Source organism: Lemur catta, chromosome 16, assembly GCF_020740605.2.
Source record: "Lemur catta isolate mLemCat1 chromosome 16, mLemCat1.pri, whole genome shotgun sequence".
NCBI lineage: Eukaryota > Metazoa > Chordata > Mammalia > Primates > Lemuridae > Lemur > Lemur catta.
Window position 1 is genome coordinate 14277742 of NC_059143.1, and position 23112 is coordinate 14300853.

Sequence of the window (23112 nt, forward strand, 5' to 3'; positions counted from 1 at the left end):
TGGGGTGGTTATGAATTCATTATATAGTTAGTATGTTTCAGTCCACGTACAGGATGGTTTTAGGTAGATGTCTTGCACTCTCTCATTCTGTTTTCATCCCTCTTGTCTTCTGGTCTCATGCTGACTTTCCCCAGCCTGGTATTTGGGGGCTCCTGCTCCATCTTGATATTCGGGGTGTCACAGATCCAGTCACTAAGCCAAGAGCCAGTGCGGTTCAGTTGCTGGTCACATAGCTCTGTCATTACCCTCCCATCTCTCTAGACTCACAGCCCCCCACAAAGAGGCAGGGTTTTCTTCAGGGTTTTTTTTTTGTTTATTTATTTATTCATTTTTTGTTTTCAGACTGTCTCATGAGTGGTGTAAATCCTCCTTTGACTCTGGCATCAAGCATTGATCCACTCTTATTCCCTCCTTTGAGTTGAGCATTTTAGCTGGCATCCTTCAAGACCAAAGCTCCTTGGTGCCTCTGCCTGCTCCAGACCCACAGCCCAGCAGGCCTCGGCTACAGTTCTGTTCACCACTTTGATATATTGCTCCATTTCTGGTCTATGGGCATGTTTATCCTGTCTTTGAGTCCGTGTGTGTGTGTGTGTGTGTGTGTGTGTGTGTAATAAAGTATTTCTCCTTTTTTTCCCTTTTTCTTTCTTTCTTTTTTTTTTTGAGACAGAATCTTGCTCTGTCACCTCACCTAGAGTGCAGTGGTGTCATCATAGCTCACAGCAACCTCAAACCCCTGGGCTGAAGCGATCCTCCTCCTGCCTCAGCCTCCCAAGTAGCTGGGACTACAGGCACGTGCCTCCACACCCAGCTAATTATTCCATTTTTTTGTAGAGATGGGGTCTCACTCTTGCTCAGGCTGGTCTCAAACTCTGGGGCTCAAGCAATCCTCCCACCTTGGCCTTCTCCTGAAGTGCTAGGATTACAGGCATGAGCCACTGTGCCTGGCCTCCTTCATTACTTTTTTTTAATTAATAGACTTTAGTTTTTAGTTCACAGTTTTTGGTTCACAGAAAAACTGAGAATTAAGTGTGAGAGTTTCCATATACCTGCTTCCCAGCTTCTCGTATCATCAATATCTCTTACCAGTGTGTTATAATCAATGAACCCAAACTGATGCATCATTATCACCCAGAGCCCATAGTTTAAATGAGGGTTCATCCTGTGTTGTACATTCTGTGGGTTTTCACAAATGCATACTCTCATGTATCCCCCATTACAGCAGTTTCACTGCCCTAAAAAATCTCTGTGCTCCACCTGTTCCTTCTTCCCCCCTCCCTAACCCCTGGCAGCCACTGATCTTTTTCCTGTCTCCACAATTTTATCTTTTCCTGGATATCATTTAGTTGGAATCTTAAAGTATATAATGTTTTTAGATTGGCTTCTTTCGCTTAGCAGTATACATTTAAGTTTCCTTCATGACTTTTCATACCTTAATAGCTTATTTCTTTTTAGCCATTGTATGCATGTGCCATCAATTCAAATGTTGATCTCAACCAGAAACACCCTCACAGACACACAGAGAGTAGTGGTTTCCAAATGTCTGGGTACCCCATGGCCCACTCAAGTTGACAAATGAAATTAACCATCACAACTGTTATATCCAAAATCATGACACCACTGAATTATGGGAGTCACCTCAACTGACAGTCAAAACAGAACACAAGCCAGCCATAGTGGTGCACACCTGCAGTCCCAGCAACTCAGGAGTCTGAGGTGGGAGGATCACTTGAGCCCAGGAGTTCAAGTCCAGTCTGAGTAACACAGCGAGATTCCATCTCTAGAAAAAAATAAAAAACAGAACAACAATGAAAAACTCAAAGCTCACTGGCAGAAGGGAAGTTCCTCCCACAATCCCAAAACTGAGATGCTAAAGCCAGAAGAAAGGCAAAATGGATGTTGGGTGCAAACCCACAAATGCCCCCTATAGTGAGTCTCTGCCTCTGCCATCAAAAAAGAATAAAATGACCTAAGGCTTCCCCAACACTATGTACAAAATTATATAAAATTGGTCAAGAATGTTATATCACATGCAAGGATGACAGTACAATTACTGTGGAATGAGCAAAACATTCTTTAATCAGTTCCCCACTATAATCCCGGCTCCTGCTCCCTTCTCACTTTCATTTAATTATATAAACATTTTTTCAGTATGATATTCCTGGCACTATGGTAATAAGCAACTATTTTGATAAGGCTTAACTCACCTTATCAAAACACTCGACACCTCTTTAAATTACGGTAATTAAAATTGATGCCCATGTTACACTAACATCTTTAAATTGTAGGTTATCTAGTACAATTCATGTATGTACTATATACTTATTTTTTTCCCAACATAGACAAACTTTTTCTGCTCAACTCTCCCTTCCACTACTGTACTATATATTTAAATGTGAAAAGGTCTCTACTAAATTGCTAACATTGATGCTTTCACAGCTCTTATACTGAGATAGGGGCTGTTTATTTGGTTCTAGAAAATAATTCAGGCAACTCTGGGAGAAAGGTTTTATTATCTCAATACAGAAACACATATGCTTCCTCTAGACTAGTTTGAAATGAAGGGCTGAGATTCTTGTAAACTTCCAAGAAGCCAGTATCCTCAAAAACTACTTTTATTTAATTAATTTTTTTTCTGTTGTACATCAGCACACATCCTGAAGTTCATTGTATTGAGTAGTGCATCTAAAATATAAATTTTCACTGTATTATCTCTAACAAATCTATAATGAGATAAACAATAATTTGCATATCATGCACCTTGGAGCAAGACTTTTTGGAACACTGAAGCAGAAAATTAAAGTGGAGGACTGGGTGGCAGCAATGGAAATATTGGTTTAAAAATCTGCTCCTGTCCCTCCACATGTCACGGGTGCGGGGGGTGGGGTGGAGTAAAAAAAAGAAAAAGAAAAAAAGAAATAAATACGATCTGCTCCTCTGTTGTCAAGTAATTTCTTAGCACTACAGGATGCTCTGTCAAAAAATAACAGCAGTGGGTGTTCTTGTTTTCCTACTAGCAATTCACCTGGGAACCATAGCAACAAGGCTAGAAATTGCTCTCCTCCCAGAAACCTGCACACGTTTTAACAAAGATTGGTGGTGGGCAGTGTGTGTGGGTTGGACACAGTAGGAAAATATATAGACACCTCCCAAACGACAACAGACTGCTTTATATATTTTTTCATTCCCAACTTACTTTTCAAAAATTACTATTATTATTATATTATTATTATTTTAAGAGACAGGATCTTACCGTGTCATCCCAGGCTGCCCAGGCTGCCCAGGCTTCAGTGCAGTGGCACCATCATAGTTCATTACAGCCTTGAACTTCTGGCCTCAAGTGATTCTCCTGCTTCACCCTTCTGAGTAGCTGGGACTACAGGCCAGCACCACCACACCTGGCTAATTTTTCTATTTTTTGTAGAGACAGGTCTTGCTATCTTGCTCAGGCTAGTCTCAAACTCCTGGCCCTGCCTTGGCCTCCCAAAATGCTAGAATTACAGGCGTGAGCCACCATGCTCAGCCCCAATTTACTTTGATCCTCACATTCAGATTTCTTTGATTCCACAGAAAAGTTCACCAGGTTTATACTAAAATTTCTTATACTAATCATTCCCATATGTTATTTTCCACTATGTTGCTATTTATCAAATCCCATTTATGATTTTTACTCAGTTTTATTAATGTAAAATTTGCCCTTTCCTGGTTTTAGCTGTAGTGAATCAGGGCAACCAGCAGCTCTGAGAAAAATTTGTTGTTTTTGCTTCTTCTTTTTTGGAAACAGCACACTGAATTTCCCTTGGCAAACCCATTCTTCCTCCTCTCTCAATGTAGGTGCTTTGTGTGGGTTTGGCCTCACATGACCCTGGTGTAACCAATCAGAACACTGCTTCTGTGTCCATAATAACTGGTTCAAGGATAGACATGTGTCTCAGCCAATGAGAGGATCTCCCCACTTCCTGCAATAATTAGGCAAAAGAGATGCTCTTTGGGCTGAGATTGCTACACTTCTAGAATGTAGGCCTGGTGCCACGGTAAGATAGGAAGACTGTGAGAAGGCGGCCAACTCAAGGGATAAACTGAGCTGGGGATACAAGGATTGTGACATCACTTGAGCCACTGGATTCATGGTCAAAGCTAGCTTTTTCCATCATGAACTTTCAAAGTACATGAGTCAATACATTTCTTCTCCTTTAGCCAGTTTGTGTTGGATTTTCCATTTGCAACCAAAAGATTCCTTATGCAAAAGCATATATTGTAAAAATGATTTCCCAACATGTTTTGTTTTTACATTTTCCCCACACATATTTAAATGCTTCCTGTAATTATGCTTTAGGTACTGAATAACATGTACTCTTGTTTATTAAAAAGCACATCGTTTTAATAACTCAGTTTTGGAAACAAAGCTATCTGTGGTAGAGGCATTTGATTTGACCTGTGTTGTATTCTGTTTTGTGTCTAATTGCACATCATTTTAGAAATGGAGTCTCACTATATTGCCCAGGCTGGACTTGAACACCTGGGCTCGAGGGATTCCCCTGTCTCAGCCTTCTGAGTAGCTGGCACTACAGGCGTGTTCCACCACACCAGGTTAATTGTGATTTAAGACATGAACATCTTGGCTGGGCATCGTGGCTCATGCCAGTAGTCCCAGCACTTTGGGAGGCCGAGGCAGGAGGCTCATTTGGGCCCAGAAGTTCAAGACCACCCTGGGCAACTTAGAGAGACTCGTTTCTACAAAGAAAAAAAAAATATATATGTATGTATATATACACTTACATACACACACATACATATTGCCTGGATGTGGGGGCACATGCCTATAGTCCCAGCTATACTGGGGAGGCTGAAGCAGGAGGATCCCTTGAGCCCAGGAGTTGGAGGCTGCAGTGAGCTATGATTGAGCCATTGCACCCCAGCCAGGGCAACAGACTGAGATCCTGCCTCTAAAAAAGAGTCATGAGCACCTTACAATTTCTTGCCTAGTATTGATAGCCTTACTTGAACAATTAGTAGCTTGACCTGGACTGTCACTTCCAACATAAACATTCTGTGACTCTTAGAAATGTAGCTTGGAGGAGGAAATGGAAAAAATATTAAATGGGAAGAAATAGAGAAGAAAAATCAAACCACATTTCTTTCAGCAAAACATGAGTCTTAATTTGAGGTGCCCATATACAAAAACTTTGATTTGTTAGTCAAGAAAAAGAAGGTAATTGTGGTAGAATACATTATTGTTTCTCAATATTTCCTGCCCTTGTATAGGGAGGATTGTGTATCCTCACCTCCTTGATGGCAGACTTTCCTTGTGACTCGCTTTGGCCATGACATTCGAGTGGCAGTGCCATGTGTCATGTCTGGGCAGAAGGGTTAAGAGCTGGCTCATGGGTCACCATGTCCTCTTTTCCTTTATCAGTGATATTTGAGAGAGGCTACCCCATTAGCCTGGGTCCCAGAGTGAACAGGCCATGAAGCAAAGCTGCAGCCGACCCATAATGGGCATGTATCATAAGGGAAAAATAAACCTTTGTTTTTGTCAGCCACCGAGATGTGGGGGATTGATATCAGAGCATTATCTAGCCTCTTGGGACTAATGCCGTAATGGTGACTAAGGAAAACTGTATTAAGGTGGTTATGCAAATCCTAAAAATTCTAAACTACATTCATAAAAGCTTTATTTGTTCTATGTATATAAATGTAAAGTGGAGGTAATCATGTGATAATTACTAAGGTTGAGGCTAGCACGGTATTAATACAGAAAATTCATAAAAGGGTTATTTTTCTCCAGATTTTCCTAAAACTAATTGATTAGATGTCAACAGTATTACTTAATAGTAGAAAAATATGGCCTACCATCGTGCCACAATCATAAGGGAGTCACATCTACAAAAGTTAACAGGAAGCTACTTCAAACCGGAAGTGAAGACTTTATGTGCAATGAGTTGTAGCTGAAATAAGAAATGATGGTTTTTATTTTATTTTATTTTTAGAAAACGGGTCTCATTCTGTTGCCCAAGCTGGAGGGCAGTGGCATAATCATAGCTCACAGCAACCTCAAACTCCTAGGCTCAAGTGACCCTCCCACCTAAGCCTCCCAAGTAGCTAGGAATACAGGTGTGCACCACCATGCTTGGCTAATTTTTAAATTTTTTGTAGAGATGGGGTCTTGCTATGTTGTCCAGGCTGGTCTTGAACTCCTGGCCTTAAGTGATCCTCCTGCCTCACTCTCCCAAAGCGCTGTGATTACAGGTGTGAGCCACTGTGCCCAGCCAGAAACGATGATTTTTAAAAGTGAGGCTGATAATTAGCTGAAAGATGTGAAATCCTTGGATTTTAAAAAAAGTGGTTAAATACACCTGAGGCCAATAAAAATAGAGATTACTACTCAAAGATCTTTATAAAGGATGAATTACTGATTATGGGGAATTTTATATGCCATGTTCTGAAGTAGGTGCTACACTACCCTGGGAAAAAAGACCCTGAGGGAGCTTGCAAAAAAAAAAAATGCTTTGAAGACAATAATGGAGACTATTCCATAAGAAGGAGCTCTTTTGCACTAATGTCTGGTAATCTTATAAATATTCTTCTTGAAAAAATACAGTTAACAGTTGGCTAGGATTTCTAAATTGGAATCCTACAAGTAGGAATACTACAGATAAGACACCCTATCTAACCATGAGGGCCGGCAGAGAGTAATGTCTGATGTCTGATTTTCACATCCCAAATCTCAACTAAATTTCTTCTTTGGGCAACTCTATCTCAGCATCATACAGGGCATGGAATTCTGCAAAACATAGTTCCAATATATTCAAGTTGACATAGCACGAAAAAAAAAAAACAGGCAATCTTTCACAGTTTTATTTTATTGTAGTTATCTTTCCATGTCTATGCATATAATCTACAGTTTTTATCATGAGTATAGAAAATTTTTACTTTTTATTTTTTTTAGAGAGGAGATCTTGCTCTGTCACCCAGGCTGGAATACAGTTGCACAATCACAGCTCACAGCAGCCTCGAACTCCTGGGCACAAGTGATTCTCCCGCTTTAGCCTCCCAATTCGATGGGATTACAGGCATGAGCCACCACGTCTAGCAGGTATAGAGAATTTTGTAATTCGTTTGTTACAAAAGTAATGATATAAATTGTTTCATGATACTCAAAATACAAAAAATATAATTTTTTTCTATATACAGCAACATCTATATAGCCCCCTATTTCTCCTGTTTTCCAATATAGAGAAGACATCCATTACCAATAAGGTGACCATGAGTAACAGTTTATGCTGGTTTTCTTGGTATAATTAACCTGATTTGTCTTCCGAAAGTATCCCACTTTGGATGATACATGTGGTCACTCTAATATATCATTTTTCGGGGCCCCTCCCCATCTCCACTGAATAGTACTGAAGGCAAGGGGCTCAATTCCATCCAGGAAAATGAGAGGGATCTGGAATTTAACCCAAAGTGGTTGTTCCTAATACTGTTAATCCTTCTGTTACCACAGTTTGGATTGAGAACTCCCCTAGAGCCAGGGTTCTCAATGGCCAGTTCTCCTACTCACTCATACATCCCCACCCAAGATCCACATGGGGTCTTGGGCTCTCCCTCCATAGGCTCCCTTTCATTCTCCACCTCTTCCTGCCCAATCTTGGGTTAGTTTAGATCACCTCTGACCTCCCTTAATTTAGAGCACCAATTTCTTTGCTTTGCTTAGAACCATCCAACTGCATTCCCCCCTTAGGGACACAGACCACTCAAAAAAACAAAACAGCCTACTTTGGAAGTAGTGTTCAAGGGGGCCCTGAGACACAAATACCATGCTGCGGGGACATTAATGGCCCAGTAACATACTCTTACATTGTACTAAACTCCCTTATGCATATATATTTTGGTGCAAGGTGTATATAGCTCCAGGGGATCAATCACAGAACCGAAATTCCCTTTCAAAGGCATATATATTTAAAATATTGATAAATACTGCCAAAATAAAATTCTCCCCAAAAATAAATAACCATTTACCCATTTCTTGAAAGTATTGGATACTGTAATAAAAAAAAGAAAAAAAAAATCTATATGTTTAATGGGAAAAAAATTAAGAAATTTTGGTCATCCAATGATACCTTAAGAGTAAAAAAGCAAGAATAGTAGACATAGTGTCATTCACAATCAATTAATTTTTTAAAAGACATTGTCTTTAATTATTCATCCTAATAGCTGCTAATAGTTAACTTTGCTTTCTTTCTAAGCAGAAAGAATTCTAAGTTTCAGAAAATGAAAACAAGCTGGAAAGTCAGACCAGCAACCCAGTAAGAAGGAACAAACTTATGTGATTGGTAAGTTTGGCTATTGCATAATTTCTAGTGATATTAAAAGTAAATGAGAACTTATTTTTATTTATTTTTGAGACAGGTCTTACTCTTGTCGCCAGGCTAGAGTGCCATGGCTTAAGCCTAGCTCACAGCAACCTCAAACTCCTGGGCTCAAGCGATTCTCTTGCCTCAGCATCCAGAGTAGCTGAGATTGTGGGTATGCATCACCATGCCCGGCTAATTTTTCTATTTTTAGTAGAGATGGGGGTCTCACTCTTGCTCAGGCTGGTTTCTAACTCCTGACCTCAAGCGATCCTCCCGCCTTGGGCTTCCAGAGTGCTAGGATTACAGGCGTGAGCCACCGCCCCCAGCCAGACAGGTTATTTTAACTGAAACTTCAAATGATGACTAGTGATCACAGTTGGATTGAGACTGTCAATGAATAATGACAGTGGCTGCTCTTTTTTCTAGCCCACAGTCTGAGTCCCTGGTCTCAGCTGAAGCTTGCAGGTGAGGGTGGAGGGGCTGGCTTAATGTTGAACTTCCTTCCACATTTCTAGCATGTCCTCCTGTAATAAAGTGGAGAGAAAGCTAGAAGCTACGTTCCCCAGACTTTCTTGCAGCTAGGGTTTTGGATGTGGTTTAGTTTTGGCCAAGCAGATGCACCTATAGAAGGCTTAAAGAAATTAAGCAGTTTGCACAAGATCACACAGATGAAGAGGGCTATTGGAATGTAGAAGCTGAGACCTAACACTGATTTGCCTCTTTGCTAATGTCCAAGCGCCTTAAAATCTTCTTAAACTCATCCCTGTTCTTCATTCCCTGCTGTCAGTAAACAAGCCTGTGAGATGCAGGCTGTGCTAAGGCCAGCAAGCAGGGTCATGAATGTGATTTTTCTGAGGCAGTATGCACATATGAGGTTCATAAGTGGAAACAGGAATGGTACAAAGCATCTAGCTGGGTGTGGATTGTAGCAAGTGTGCCAAGTGTTGCAGAGAGCTAGCAGTGACAGTGTGGCTTCCTGATCATGGCACTCTTCAGATCCCCACAATGTTGGTGTACTTTGGGAGTGGGTGGCTTCCTGAACTTAGAAGCAGCAGCAGCTGTCTTGGTTGTGCAACGTGGCACTGAGAGTCATTCTTCAAAGCTCTCTCCGTTCTCAAAAAATTCTAAACTCATATTAATATTTCATTAAAAAAAAAGTCCTCTCTTGCTTAAACTAGGATTAACTCTGTTCTTTGCCACTGGGCCTTAATACATTAGGCAGCAGTGATGGTTCTGAGAAGGCTGTAAGCACGCTGTCAGGAACTACGACGCGTCTGAGATTTTACCCTATTTGCAAGCTACAAGTTAGCCTGTCAGTTTCATGGATCCTAATAGAAGACAAGAGACTCCGGGGTCAGAGTCAAATGACTTTGTTACTCATAGCACAGCAAGTAGCATGAGCTTCATGTTCCCGTCAGTTTCCCTTCCCCCCAAGTCCCATGTGGGCAATGGAGAGTGCCCCAAGTGAGTGCTGAGCACACAGTGGGTTTATATCTCAGGTGAGGACACTCAAGTTCAGGGAACCCAAATCTTTTATAATCTTTTTACCTGGAGGGAGACATTATCTTTATTATACTGGATCGTAAACAAACCTGCCTTCCTCTCAAGGGAGACACTATCTCCCAAGGCTGTTCACTATACAAATATACTAGGAAAAGATTGTCCAGAACAAAAGCTGACAGAGCCTCTGCTCACAGGATGTGTAGACAAAGGCAAGAGACCCATAGAGAATCGTTTCCTAATAGACATCAGCCAACTTTTCATTTAAACTATAGTCACTCTTGCTTTAGAGCCCAAGACCAGGTTTTATCTTTTAAAAATATACTTTAATCTAGTCATTGGAATTTAACAAACATCTGTATACAATTAGAGACTAATTTTTAGTATGCTTTCTATTCATTTCAGCCATGAGAAAACATCATAGCAATCATTATTAAAGATATCCATCCATAAATTACTTTTATTTCTCATTAAATGAGCACAGAGTCATTAGCATATTAATAACAGATATGTTTATTATTACATATCCATCAGTGCGGCTTTTAATACCACTTGAAACATGCATATCATCCTAGAGACGATCAGTTTTCCAGTGCTTCTTATTTGATACACATTACTGCAAAGCCATTATAAATTACTGAGGAGGTATTTGGTTAAAAAAAAAAACAATAAATCATACTGCCATATGAATCAACTCTTGTTATTGAACAAGAGTTTAACAGTATTTATCTGATAATTCCTATGTTAACTGGAAAACATCACGAATGTGTTGCCATAATTTTCTTTTTATATTGGTGCAACCTTCTACATTTTTTGTTGATAGTTTTATAAAGTCATTATAGCAGGTAGTTTGATGTAAAGATTGTACTCAATTTATGAAAGTCCAACAAACTTCTAAATATTTTAAATTAAACCAATTATCAATGAAAACCCACTGACACACATAATTTTTTGAAAATATGTTTTTAGAAATTTCTATACTTACTCATGGCAGTAAAATAATTCTCTCAAATTAAGGCACTAAAAGGGCAATGCAACTCCCATTGAAAGTGTTCTAAGAATAATTTACATTTCAAACAGTGCATACATTTCTTATATGTTTGTTAACTTAATGTCTTTATCACTTAAAACCACAAAGAAATACATTATACAATTACAGAAATGATGTACCCCACAAAATGCTTTTAAACTTGGTTCTTTTGTACAGTTAGTTCCTAATGACTCTAGTAGTAACATAACTCAATATGGCTTGGCAAAAATGCATAGATTAAATGTAATTTTTTTTGTCTTCTCCCCCTCCCCCAACTTGCTGAAACATATACAGTATTTTGTAAAGCATAATGTAAGATATTTAATTTCTCCATCAAGTCCACCATGGGCAATCAACAGTAAGGCTTTTTAATTCTACAGTGAGGGCACTGAAGTTCAAGTGATGTCACTGCTTTCCTAAAATAATTTTGTATAGTCTTGCAAGAGCACAAAAACTTAAGTCATTTAAAAAAACACTTTTTGTCTCATTTTGAGATATTTTCATTACTCCTTCCATGAGCTGATCTTGATAGTGATGGCCATTCCACTTGAAAGTGAAAGTCCCTTCCTCTCACTCATATGAGGAAAACTCTGTTCTATCACGATTGACAGGCATTTTCTTAGAAATTCAAAAAGGCAACACCTTTTTAAAAAAATATATCTACCTAAGCTTCCCCCCAATTGTACTTGCATTACATAGTAATAATTAATCTAATCTACCTGTAGGCAAACCCGCAATTAAAAAAAAAACCCTCAGTGTGTTGTGCCAAAGCAAGGACAGAATAACAGCAATCTTAACCCTGAAGCCTGTGATATTTGTGTCAAAGAAATAGCCTGTCTGCTCTGCATGGTTAAAGAAGCCTGGTTTTTCAGGTAGCGTCCCACACGATTCCACAAGGCACTAGGTCGCATGGTTAACTGTTGGGAGAAGAAAAAGAGAAAAAAACTGTTAATTCAAGAAATGCACTCAGTTAAAAAATATAAGAAACAAAAATGGAAAGGAAAGGTAAATACATGTTACCTTTATATACAATAATTAAAAATTACACAAAATTTATTAAACAGGGAAAAGGAAAAATATACTTAGTATTATCTCTTCTTTGTTTCTACTCTTTTTCAAACACATTTTCTTATTCAGCTATTATCCAATGTTAATTCATTTTAGATCCAGCTTATACCCTACGCCCAGGGGAAGGCTGATACAGCATTCTACACAATTAAATGAGGAGTGAGGTGATAATACACTGGAGTAGTATGGTGGCTGAGGAATACAGAAGAAGGAAAGGATAGGAGTCATTTCCAACAATTAGACTTGGTTACTGACAATAGGGAATGAAAAAAAGGGATAAGTTTAAGATGGTTTTAAGGTGCTTGAAAGATGTGGGTGACGTTAGCAAAGAGGCAAAGTAGTGTTAGGTCTCAGCTTCCACATTCCAATAGCCCCCTTAATCTGTGTGACCCTGTGCAAACTGCTTAATTTCTCTGAGCCTCATTTAATCACATGTAAAATGAGAATTTAATGAGATTTTATAAATTCTCTCCAAGAAAGGGTTTAATTATAATTATGTATCACAGCATATATTTTTGGAAAAAATTCCATCAAAAAGTTAACCCCTCCCCCCAAAAGTAGGACTTAACTAGGCAGTTTATTTGTAATCATATAGTCATTGATAATATAAATAATTTTTGATTTTTCTAGAAAAACTATGCTAACATAGTTAAAGATCAAAGTTAAAAATAAAGTTTTATGAATCTATTTGGATTAAAAAAGATTAACTAAAAGTTGGTTAAAACATTACCAGCTAAATATATGGCATTTATACCAACTTATGACAATAAAATTCAACATTGAACTAAATCAATGTTATATTTATTAGTATTATTAATTTCTAATGGGAATCATTTAAACTGATTTATGAAGTCACATATAAAAACCTAGCTATAAATGATGTCCTCTTTGGTGAAAAGAACAATTAGATTTCTGATTTTAGTAGATGTTATCCAATCATTTTCACATTGTTAATAGGGTTAACAACTCAATCCTTACCTAGTTTTTCCAGATGTATTTTTGACCACTTTCCGGAAAGACTGATTTGCAGTGGATCTTGTAGAAAGAGTTCGAGGGGAGGCACGAACAAAACCAGATGGTGGATTCTTAGGGATTTTCTTTACTAAATGAGTTACCCATTTTTTTTGTTCATCCTGAGAACATGCTAATAGCAGCATATCTCTTGCCGATGTTACATCATAACTTACTATGTTAAGGAAAAAAAAGAGCACAATTTAAGTCATGTAATATTTTAAAAAACTCTATCAAATGTACAATTTTTCAAGTTCTTAAAGTTATAAAAGTTTTATTATGCTTAATTAAGCTTGGATAGTATCTCTTTCCCCTTAACTTAATTAAGGCTGAAATTTAAAAAGAAAACATTAGTCATAAACTAAAAAGAGAAATAAAGAAAAATCAGAAATACAAAAAAATGCACAAGACAGATAAATGTATTTAAAGAACATAAATTTCTTATCCTAAAATAGTACAGTGTGTTCTTCCCTTCAAGTTACCTCTATAAACTAGCAGACATTTTGTCTATGATACAGCATGCTAGTCCAGTTAATGAAAGCAAAAGAAAACGAAAACAGGCAGGAGGTAAAAATTCAAGGGGGGAATATTCTAGAGCTCACCTATAGCTCTTCTCTCCAACTTAGAATAATTTCTTAGTGGCATTTTTTTTTTTTTTTTACAAAGGGATGACTCTCTTTAAAAACATTATGTTCTAAGCTAAATCTGCAGTTGTGAAATAACAGATGCATATTGCTCCACCAAAATAGTGTCAAAATATTACTTCTTTACTTTTTGTTTTTTTTTTAATGAGTAACGGTCTCACTTTGTTGCCCACGCTAGAGTGTAATGGCGTGATCATAGATCACTGTAACCTTAAACTCCTGACCTCAAGTGGTCCTCCCACCTCAGCCTCCCAAATCACTGGGATTACAAGCGAAAGCCACTGCGATGGCCCAAAATATATATGTATTTTTTGAGACAGAGTCTCACTCTGTTGCCTGGGCTAGAGTGCCGTGGCATCAGCCTAGCTCACCTCAAACTCCTGGACTCAAGGATCCTCCTGCCTCAGCCTCCCAAGAACCTGGGACTATAGGCACACACCACCATGCCTGTCTAATTTTTTCTATTTTTAGTACAGATGGGGTCTCACTCTTTCTCAGGCTGGTCTCAAACTCCTGACCTCGAGCAATCCTCCCGCCTCAGCCTCCCAGAGTACTAGGATTACAGCATGAGCCACAGCACCCAGCCCCAAAATATTATTTCTTATAACCTGTTTTCAACTTGGTATAGATGATTACACTTGAAATTATTTCACTGGGACTTAAAACTAAGTTGTAAAAATAATCATTTCTTACCTTTACATGGAGAAATTAAGTCTTCTTTCTTATCTAAGTGATCTCTGTGGCACTTAACATGGCATCTTCGACATTCTAGGGCTGGCGGTGGCTTAAAAACATGCCAGAGAGGTTTGGCACAGGCCTCACAATTGGCGGGAAAGTGGTAAAGGGTAGGGATGAATTCATGGCCTTTGTGATTTTGGAAATTAGTTTTCTCAGCTTGTTGTACTGGTTCCATCTCTGCATCTTTTCTACATTCACCTTCATTTGCATATAGTATCTACATTCAGGAATAGTGAAAGGAAGATAAAAAAGATCTTAAATCTGTATATAAAAATTTCAAATATGAAAAAATTCCAAATATATAAAAGCATTGGTATAGTTTACATTTACTTCACAAAAGCACTTAGTGCTCAGTAAAAAGATCATTTGAAATTATGATTTTTACCTGGAATATTTTAGGAATTTCTTCAGTTTCAGCTCTATACACATCTCCTTGGGTTACAGGTCGAACATGAAACAATTTACTAAAATGAAAATAAGTACAGGCCATTAAGAAAACTCACTTATACCAAAAGATAGACACTTTACTGAAGAGGACATACAGATGGCAAATAGACACAAAAAGATGTTTAATAACACTGACCATTAGAGAAATACAAATCAAAACCACAAGGAGTACTACCATACATCTATCAGATTTAAAAAGTAAAAGTAATAATAACATCAAATGCTGGTGAGGATGCAGAGAAACTAATTCACACATACACTGCTGATGGAAATATAAAATTGCAGAGCCACTCTAGAAAAGAGTATGGTAATTTCTTACAAAACTAAACACACGCTTACCACATGACTCAGCAATTGCATTCTTGGGCTTTTATTCCAAAAAACAAAAATTTACATAAAACTTTATACCTATATAAAAACTTCTACATAAATGTTCATAGCAGCTTTATTCATAATAGCCCAAAACTGGAAATCACCCAAATGAATGGTTAAACAAAGTGTGATTCATCTATAACACAGAATATTACCCCAAAATAAAAATAAATAAATCACAACTTGGATCAATCTCAAGGGAATTTATGTTGAGTAAAAAAAAAAAAAAAGTGATGATCAGCTGGGTGTGGTAGCTCACACCTGTAATCCTAGCTGAGGCTGGAGGATAGCTTGAACTCTCGAGTTCAAGACCAGCCTGGCAACACAGTGAGAACCCATCTCTACAAAAAATACAAAACTTAGCCAGGCATCGTGGTGTGTGCCTGTAGGCCCAGCTACTCGGGAGGCTGAGGCAGGAGGATTCTTTGAGCCCAGGAGTTGGTGGTTACTGTGATGCCGCCACCACTGTACCCTAGCCTGGGTGACAGAGTGAGATTCTGTCTCAAGAAAAAAAAAAAAGCTGATTGCAAAAGATTACACACCAAGTCCATTTATATCATATCTTTGAAATGACAAAATTATAGAAATGGAGAGAGGATTAATGTTGCCACAGATCAGGAAGGAGTGGAAGGAAGGAAGCTGCCTGTGGCTACAAAACGGTAGCACAGGGATCTGTGTGACGAAATTGTTGTGTATTCTGACTGTGGTGGTGGTCATATGAATTTACATATGTGGAAAAAGGCATACATATTGGAAAGAAAGAAGTAACATTATCATCATTTGGCGATGACATTATATACTGTTATGCCTCCGTATCTGTGGGGATTGATTCCAGGAAGCCTAAGGATACCAAAATGCTCAAGTCCCTGACATAAAATGGAACAGTATTTGCATATAACCTGCACACATCCTCCCATATAATTTAAATTGTCTCTAGATTACTTATAATATTTAATACAATGTAAATGCTATGTAAATAGTTGTTATACTATATTGTTTAGGGAATAATGACAAGGAAAAAAAAGTTCCTACATGTTCAGTACAGAGGCAATCATCACAGGCCTAACTACATTTTTTCTTAATAGAGACAGGATCTCTAGCTATTGTCCAGGCAAGAGTACAGTGGTGCAACCGTAGCTGACTGTAACCTTGAATTTGGGGACTCAAGTGATCCTCCCTCAGCAGCCTCCCAAGAACTAGGACTATAGGTACATGCCACTGCTAACAGCTAATTTCTTTATTTTGGTAGAGACAGTGGTCTCACTATGTTGCCCAGGCTAGTCTTGAACTCAGTCCCAAGCCATCCTCTGGCCTTGGCCTTAAGTTAATATTTAAGTTTAAGAAAAACAAAAAAAGCACAGGAGGCTGAGGCAGATCACTTGAGCCCAGGAGTTTGAGGTTGCAGTGAGCTATGATGCTGCCACTGCACCCTAGCCTGGGTGACAGAGTGAGACTCTGTTTCAAAAAAAAAAAAAAAAAAAAAAAAGAAAGAAAAACAGAAAAGTATGTAATGTTATTTAAATAACACAAAATATAAACTAAATTGTAAGTCTAAAAATAATTATCAAAGTTAACACTCAACTACCTTAAAATTGAATCAAAGGCAACTTACTCTATGTCCAACACCATAGACGGATTAGATTGCTCCTTATCTTGTTCATCATTATAGAACAAAATTTTTTTGCTGCTTACCACAACATACTGAAATGAGAAAAAAGGGGAAAGAGGTACAAAAGCACCATTAACTTGGTTTGAAGTGATAAGCATAACATTTGCCATTTATGTTTAGATTATGCTGTATTAAACTAAAATCAATGCTCATAAAAAAGCTGTTAATAATCTATATGTTTTGAAGTAAAATGTATAACAAAATATCAGTTAGAAAAAAATTAGGCATGTGGTACCTGCTTTTTCCAGCCATATCGTTTGATATTTCCTCTATTTGGTACAGAAAGCCAACCTTCAATTCTTGACTCTAGCAGAAAAAGAATTATATAATAGTTAGTTTTAAATTGTAACAACAGGAAAAACTATTACAAGTTGTCTGACAGCATGCAGCAACAAGCAATTGAACACAAATGAAAAAGTGCTATAATTTGCTCTTCCATGCTTCAATCACACAAATAAACTTTATGGCCATACAAATATTGCAGAAAAAAACTCCAAGCCACTTCTCCCATAAAATTAACATTTAGTACTCAATTACGAAAGTACGAAGTAACAATACCCTTAAGAGCCAGGCAAGACTGGAATGGATTGCAGCTTAAATGGGATATGTATGACACAGAGGACTTTAAATATCATTTAACATTCATATAAAAATATTCAGCAAAAAGAAAAGAAAAAAATTATGCAGCAAGTGGAACAAATCAGAGCCATGATTTACACAAGAAAGAGCAAGCAAAAGTACAGAAGTGTCCTATTACTCACAGAAGACAAGAATAGAAGATAAATAAATAAGGAATGCAGGCAGAATCAACTAGATATAAAGAATAAGAGACAAGCATTTTATTTGTTTTCTCAGTACAACATTCTGATCAACTTTTTGGTAAAATAGCCATAACAATTTTAATAAAGTTGTCCAAATTTAGTTAGGGGGGGGCACTTAATTCTAGTGGTTAGTCCAATTACAATTCTTCTCAAACTGAAGGGCAATAAAGCCTTTTAAGTTTATGATACCTTAATTTAATAAACAGTAAAAGAACACAGAAGTCAGCTGGTCAACTGGTAATATCTCAACTAGTTTGTGCATACCAGAAATTCCTTGACTATTTTGATCAAGACATTTTATAATAATTATCATTACTATTTAAATATAACTAATGTTTATTAGAAACTTTAGGGGATAAAGATGACTGCATTAGAAATGGTTATTATATATTAGGTTGGAGATAAGAAAATTCATTCAATTTAAGTGTTTTCTATATCTTATTATATTTGAAACAAAAGAATAGAAGAGTAACTAATTTTAAAGGATGATGCTATAATGTGACAGATTATACTATGGTTCAAATCATGATTTAATGGGAATATGTATTGTTCCTCTTTACATAATTTAAAAGCTATAGAGCTTAGTCTTACAGTAATAGTAACAGGTAATGTTTAGTGAACATTTATTATTTGCCAACTGCTTTACATGTCATATCTCATATTTAACCTATGTATAATCCCACTAATATAGCATATTATATCCCTAGGAATATAGGATAGGTTCTATTATGAAGAGACGGAGGCACAGAAAAGTGAACTAACTTGTGCAAAGGCTACTCTATCTGTGAAAGCTCCAGAATTCAAAGTCAGGTATTCTAATTTCTAAGCTTATGCTTCTATAGCTAAACACTGTTCTGTCCCCAAACAAGCTTTGCAGTTAATTGAATTGGGATATTATTCACTTTTTTTCTATTTCTACCATGTACTTAAACTCTCCACACCTTTGCTTATGTTATTCCTCATCATATAAATTGTAGCTGTTAAAAGAGAGGAAATAATGAGGTAACTTCAGTCCAAAATGACCCTTTTCTTCTCTCAACTTTTTTCTTAATTGCTGCTATTTAGTTCATGACATAATTATTTTGGTTCCTTAGGCAGTTCTTTGGTAAGTTTTGTTAGAGCAGGGATCATATTCTAACACTTGTTTTATATATCTGATGGCAACTGACACACAGATGAGTTACTTGATAGATATGTGGATTATTTTGCAATTCAGGCAGATTTGTATTAAATAACATGCAGAAGGCTGTTGATCATATATTCATCATTCAAATATTTTATCTTAGAAAAGCAAAAAAGTTATTGCTAGGAAATTTCCCCATTATTGTGGCAGAAACTGCAGCTCTTGTTTTAAAGTGTGGTTTGGTTTGGAAAACATAAAGATGAACAATATTTACAATAAATATTATTCGATATCTGATGATACAAGGCTATTTAATATCAGTAATTCCTCACTGAAAACAAAAGATATGACCGGGCAAGGTGGCTCACGCCATAATCCTAGCACTCTGGGAGGCGGAGGCGGGAGGATGGCTCAAGGCCAGGAGTTCAAGACTAGCCTGAGCAAGAGCAAGACCCCGTCTCTACTAAAAATAGAAAGAAATGATTTGGGCAGCCAAAAAGTCTATATAGAAAAAATTAGCCGGGCATGGTGGCACATGCCTATAGTCCCAGCTACTTGGGAGGCTGAGGCAGGAGGATTGCTTGAGCCCAGGAGTTTGAGGTTGCTGTGAGCTAGGCTGACGCCACGGCACTCTAGCCCAGGCAATAGAGTGAGACTCTGTCTCAAAAAAAAAAAAGATAAAAAAGGATATGAAAGCCTTTGAAATCCTGACATTTATACAAAATTGTGTATGCTAAAATACTCCACCTCCATACTTATTTTTTTGTCAGAATGACAAAAACATTCATGTTTTCTGGCTCTAGGTTTGGGTTAACCTGCCACTGTTTTCTAATTTTCAGTAAATTATTACATGTTATGACTTTATCTGTTATTTCAATGCTCCTTTAGAAATTTTATATATCAAGGGCATTTTATGATTCAAATAAGCCCAACTTTTATATTTGCTCATATTTAAATTAAATGAAGAAATACAGAACTGAAATAAAGGTATTGAGGTTAAGGTTTTTGCCAATTTAAAACTATAATGTTATGGGAAAGAATCTTAGTTTTTCCTTCTGTTGAATTCCCTCAGAAAAGCAAGTGAACTAAGCTCAGTGATAACAAATTAAAAAATACATACTAGCTTCTCCTCTGTTTCCTTACTCCTTCCTTAGATACAAGTTAATATACTTACAGTTTTTTAAACATAAAGACCGCTTCTAAAACCAGGACTACTTGTGACTTAAGTGGCGATCTGAAGGTATAACAGCGTAAATTCCATCTTTCACAGTGCAAACAGAGAAATCAGCTTCTCCAAATAAGTAAATGAAACTCATGCCGAGAACTTCTAAGTCTAGATTATCATTAATATGATAAAGAAGTACAAAAACTTGGCTCCAAATTTTATACAACATATTTGTAAGGCAATTTGAACTTACAAAAAATTAGATGTATATTATTGCAATATTAGCAATTGATTCTTTTACTCAAATTAAGAGTCAGACAGCCTAATTATAGTAAATCAATATTCAATACAGCTAGTTTAAACATCAAAGCTAACCTCTGAGGACTACTGAAGTTTACCTGCATAAACCACATACTGCTTAAGAGGTAGGGAACCATTTCAAAATATTTTAATTAACTTCAAAAGTGATATAAAAAAGAAAGTGAAACCAATCAATACTCAAGAATTTAGATGTGTTATCTTCAAATCACTGGTTAGATTTGAGCAAAGTTAGAAACCCTCATATACTCAAATATTTGGAAACACACCATGAAATCTACCATTTTCAGGTTTAATTTGCAAAGCCTGAGACCAAGCTGGATGGAAAAGAGAATGGTGCAGATAATTCGTAAGAGATAATGAATACTAATGAAGTGGTAATACCAAGTCTTTCCCTAATGCTTCATCTACTTCTACATTCTCTCCAGATATCTAGGGTCAACAGTTCCAAAAGAAGGAAATAGGAAGAATGAAGAAAAACTACGGTTATCACGTTAAAGATTTTTGTCATCTAGGCAATAAGCAGTGCATAATCCTAAGAGTAATTGCTAAATTTATACAGTGTGCTAGGCCATAACCTGCCACAGAACCAAAGGGAGGATAAAGACATAAAAGAATTAAGAGAAAGAAAGTGACTTTACGAATGGTAAGTCAGAGAAGGAGTAACTTTTATAAGTAAGATTTTTAGAATTGGGAAATTTAAAGGAGAGACTTAATCTAGTTAATGACATGAGATTTATAGAAGCAGAATTCTAGATGTGTGAGATAATTAAATTAGAAATTTTATACTAACTGATGAAGTCTAACAGAAATATTAAAAGTCACAATATCCATTCATCCAACTACTTAAAAAAATCATTTCATTAAACTAAAAATGACCATATTTCAAAATTCATTTTTTTAACTGTTGAGTGAACTTAATCTATTCCAAGTCCTCCCCTTTTTTAGTCTGTAAATTCATTTACTATTTTTCTAACCTTAAGTAAAAATTAATCACTAATCATTACCTTCAAGAAATCTTTCAGACACTTGAAAGACAGATATATAACTCTCTAATACTGAGTATTAAAATTCTTCAACAATTCCTCCTTGATATAGCTACAAAACCTTAACTTTATTTGCCAGGGACCATTTTTGAGCATCTATTCAATGGTAGCTGTAGTACAGATTTTCAATTTACTAGCAAAAGATCTGACAGAGAGAGGTAAATAATACTGATAAAGATTATACATTAATTTTTACTTACAATATGAAAGTCAAGGTTCAGCACTGTCAAGATTTTGTAAAGTTTTAAGATTGAGAACACAGTAATAGGAAAAGAGATACCTAACTGGCCTCAGTGTATGGGAATGGCCATCTGTACTTTTTTTCTTCTTTCTCATTTGGTTTGGACTTTAAAACCTTAAAAATAAAATCTCTGAAAGTATACTACTCTAAGTAATATACTCAGAATGGTGCCAGTAGAAATATTTTTAAATGTCTTTGCTGAATGATTCCTAAGTCAATTTATTAGGTCAGGATTCTGAAATCTAAATGGATTCCTAATCTAAGTCTGCCAATCAAACCATCTGATGATCCTATGAGTTTAGCCTTCCTGAGTAAGCCAGGATGGCTTATTCTTCATCACCTTCTTCTTTGTTAGAGGTCCCACCAACTCATTTTTCAATTCTTCTAAATAATATTCACCAGTAATGTATCAGTCTCTGAAATGTTTAACCCAATGCAAAGAAAAGCAACATTACGCCGGGAGCGGTGGCTCACGCCTGTAATCCTAGCACTCTGGGAGGCCGAGGCGGGCGGATTGTTTGAGCTCAGGAGTTCGAGACCAGCCTGAGCAAGAGCGAGACCCCGTCTCTACTAAAAATAGAAAGAAATTATATGGACAGCTAAAAATATATATAGAAAAAATTAGCCGGGCATGGTGGCACATGCCTGTAGTCCCAGCTACTTAGGAGGCTTGAGGCAGAAGGATTGCTTGAGTCCAGGAGTTTGAGGTTGCTGTGAGCTAGGCTGATGCCATGGCACTCACTCTAGCCCGGGCAACAAAGTGAGACTCGGTCTCAAAAAAAAAAAAACCCAGGTCAACATTTTTAAGTAACACTAAATATAGTAAAAAAAAATCCCTTTACTAAACAACTCCAGAAGTATCTTGGGGCTAAAGAAGTGGGAATCTAAACTACAATTTCAGTTCAACAATTGAAAGAATGTAGCCAAACACCTCTAAAAGTCCCACTCTTAATACTGATTAAGTCTAACTTTAGAAAGATGTTTAAACAACAGCTGAAGCTAGAGGTTCTTGTTAAATCCAAAGTGATCCTCCAATAATGAATGAATCATGTGTGTACCTATAAGCTTCTCAAGAGGCAGGCAGTCTCAGACAGTCAAAAACAGGAAAACAGAAAGAATTCCTTGGCAGTTAGGATAGGGAATATTCCTTCCCTGTCCTTCCTTTCCCAGATACCTGATTTTGGGCTAGCAAAGCCACAGAAGAATGAGGGCAGGGATCACATGGTATACAAATAAGAGTTGAATTCATTTCCCACTTTGAATTCTACTTTTTTTTTTTTTACCCTCATCCTCTATGTAATGGTGGAGTTCCACTTTCTTGACCAACAAATATAGCATAAAATTTTGTAAGTGGTTTATCAAGTTTCTTATATTAAAATTCTCAAAAATAAGTACCATCTATTAAACCCTGAACTAAGAATGTACAGTACATATAAATGCAAGTTTTAATAATTATAACCTATTTACTTTATTTCTGAATTGAACTTATATATATGTATTTCTTATCTCTGTTAAGACAACACAAATGTACTACAGCTTACACTATGATTAAGGCAAGAATGAGGCTG

The 23112-nt window shown here is 36.9% G+C and overlaps 1 protein-coding gene across 1 annotated transcript in view; it reads right to left on the minus strand.

Moving 5' to 3' along the window:
* Window positions 1-10344: 10344 nt before the first annotated feature.
* Window positions 10345-23112, minus strand: part of ROCK1 (Rho associated coiled-coil containing protein kinase 1) — a 139307-nt gene continuing 126539 nt past the window's right edge. Inside the window, exons 28-33 of the mRNA XM_045527986.1 lie at window positions 17066-17136; window positions 16774-16862; window positions 14728-14806; window positions 14298-14559; window positions 12928-13135; window positions 10345-11798 (exon numbers count right to left, since the gene is read on the minus strand). Coding sequence (XP_045383942.1) covers window positions 11795-11798; window positions 12928-13135; window positions 14298-14559; window positions 14728-14806; window positions 16774-16862; window positions 17066-17136 — 713 coding nt within the window. The 3' untranslated portion in view covers window positions 10345-11794. The remainder of the gene's footprint in view (window positions 11799-12927; window positions 13136-14297; window positions 14560-14727; window positions 14807-16773; window positions 16863-17065; window positions 17137-23112) is intronic.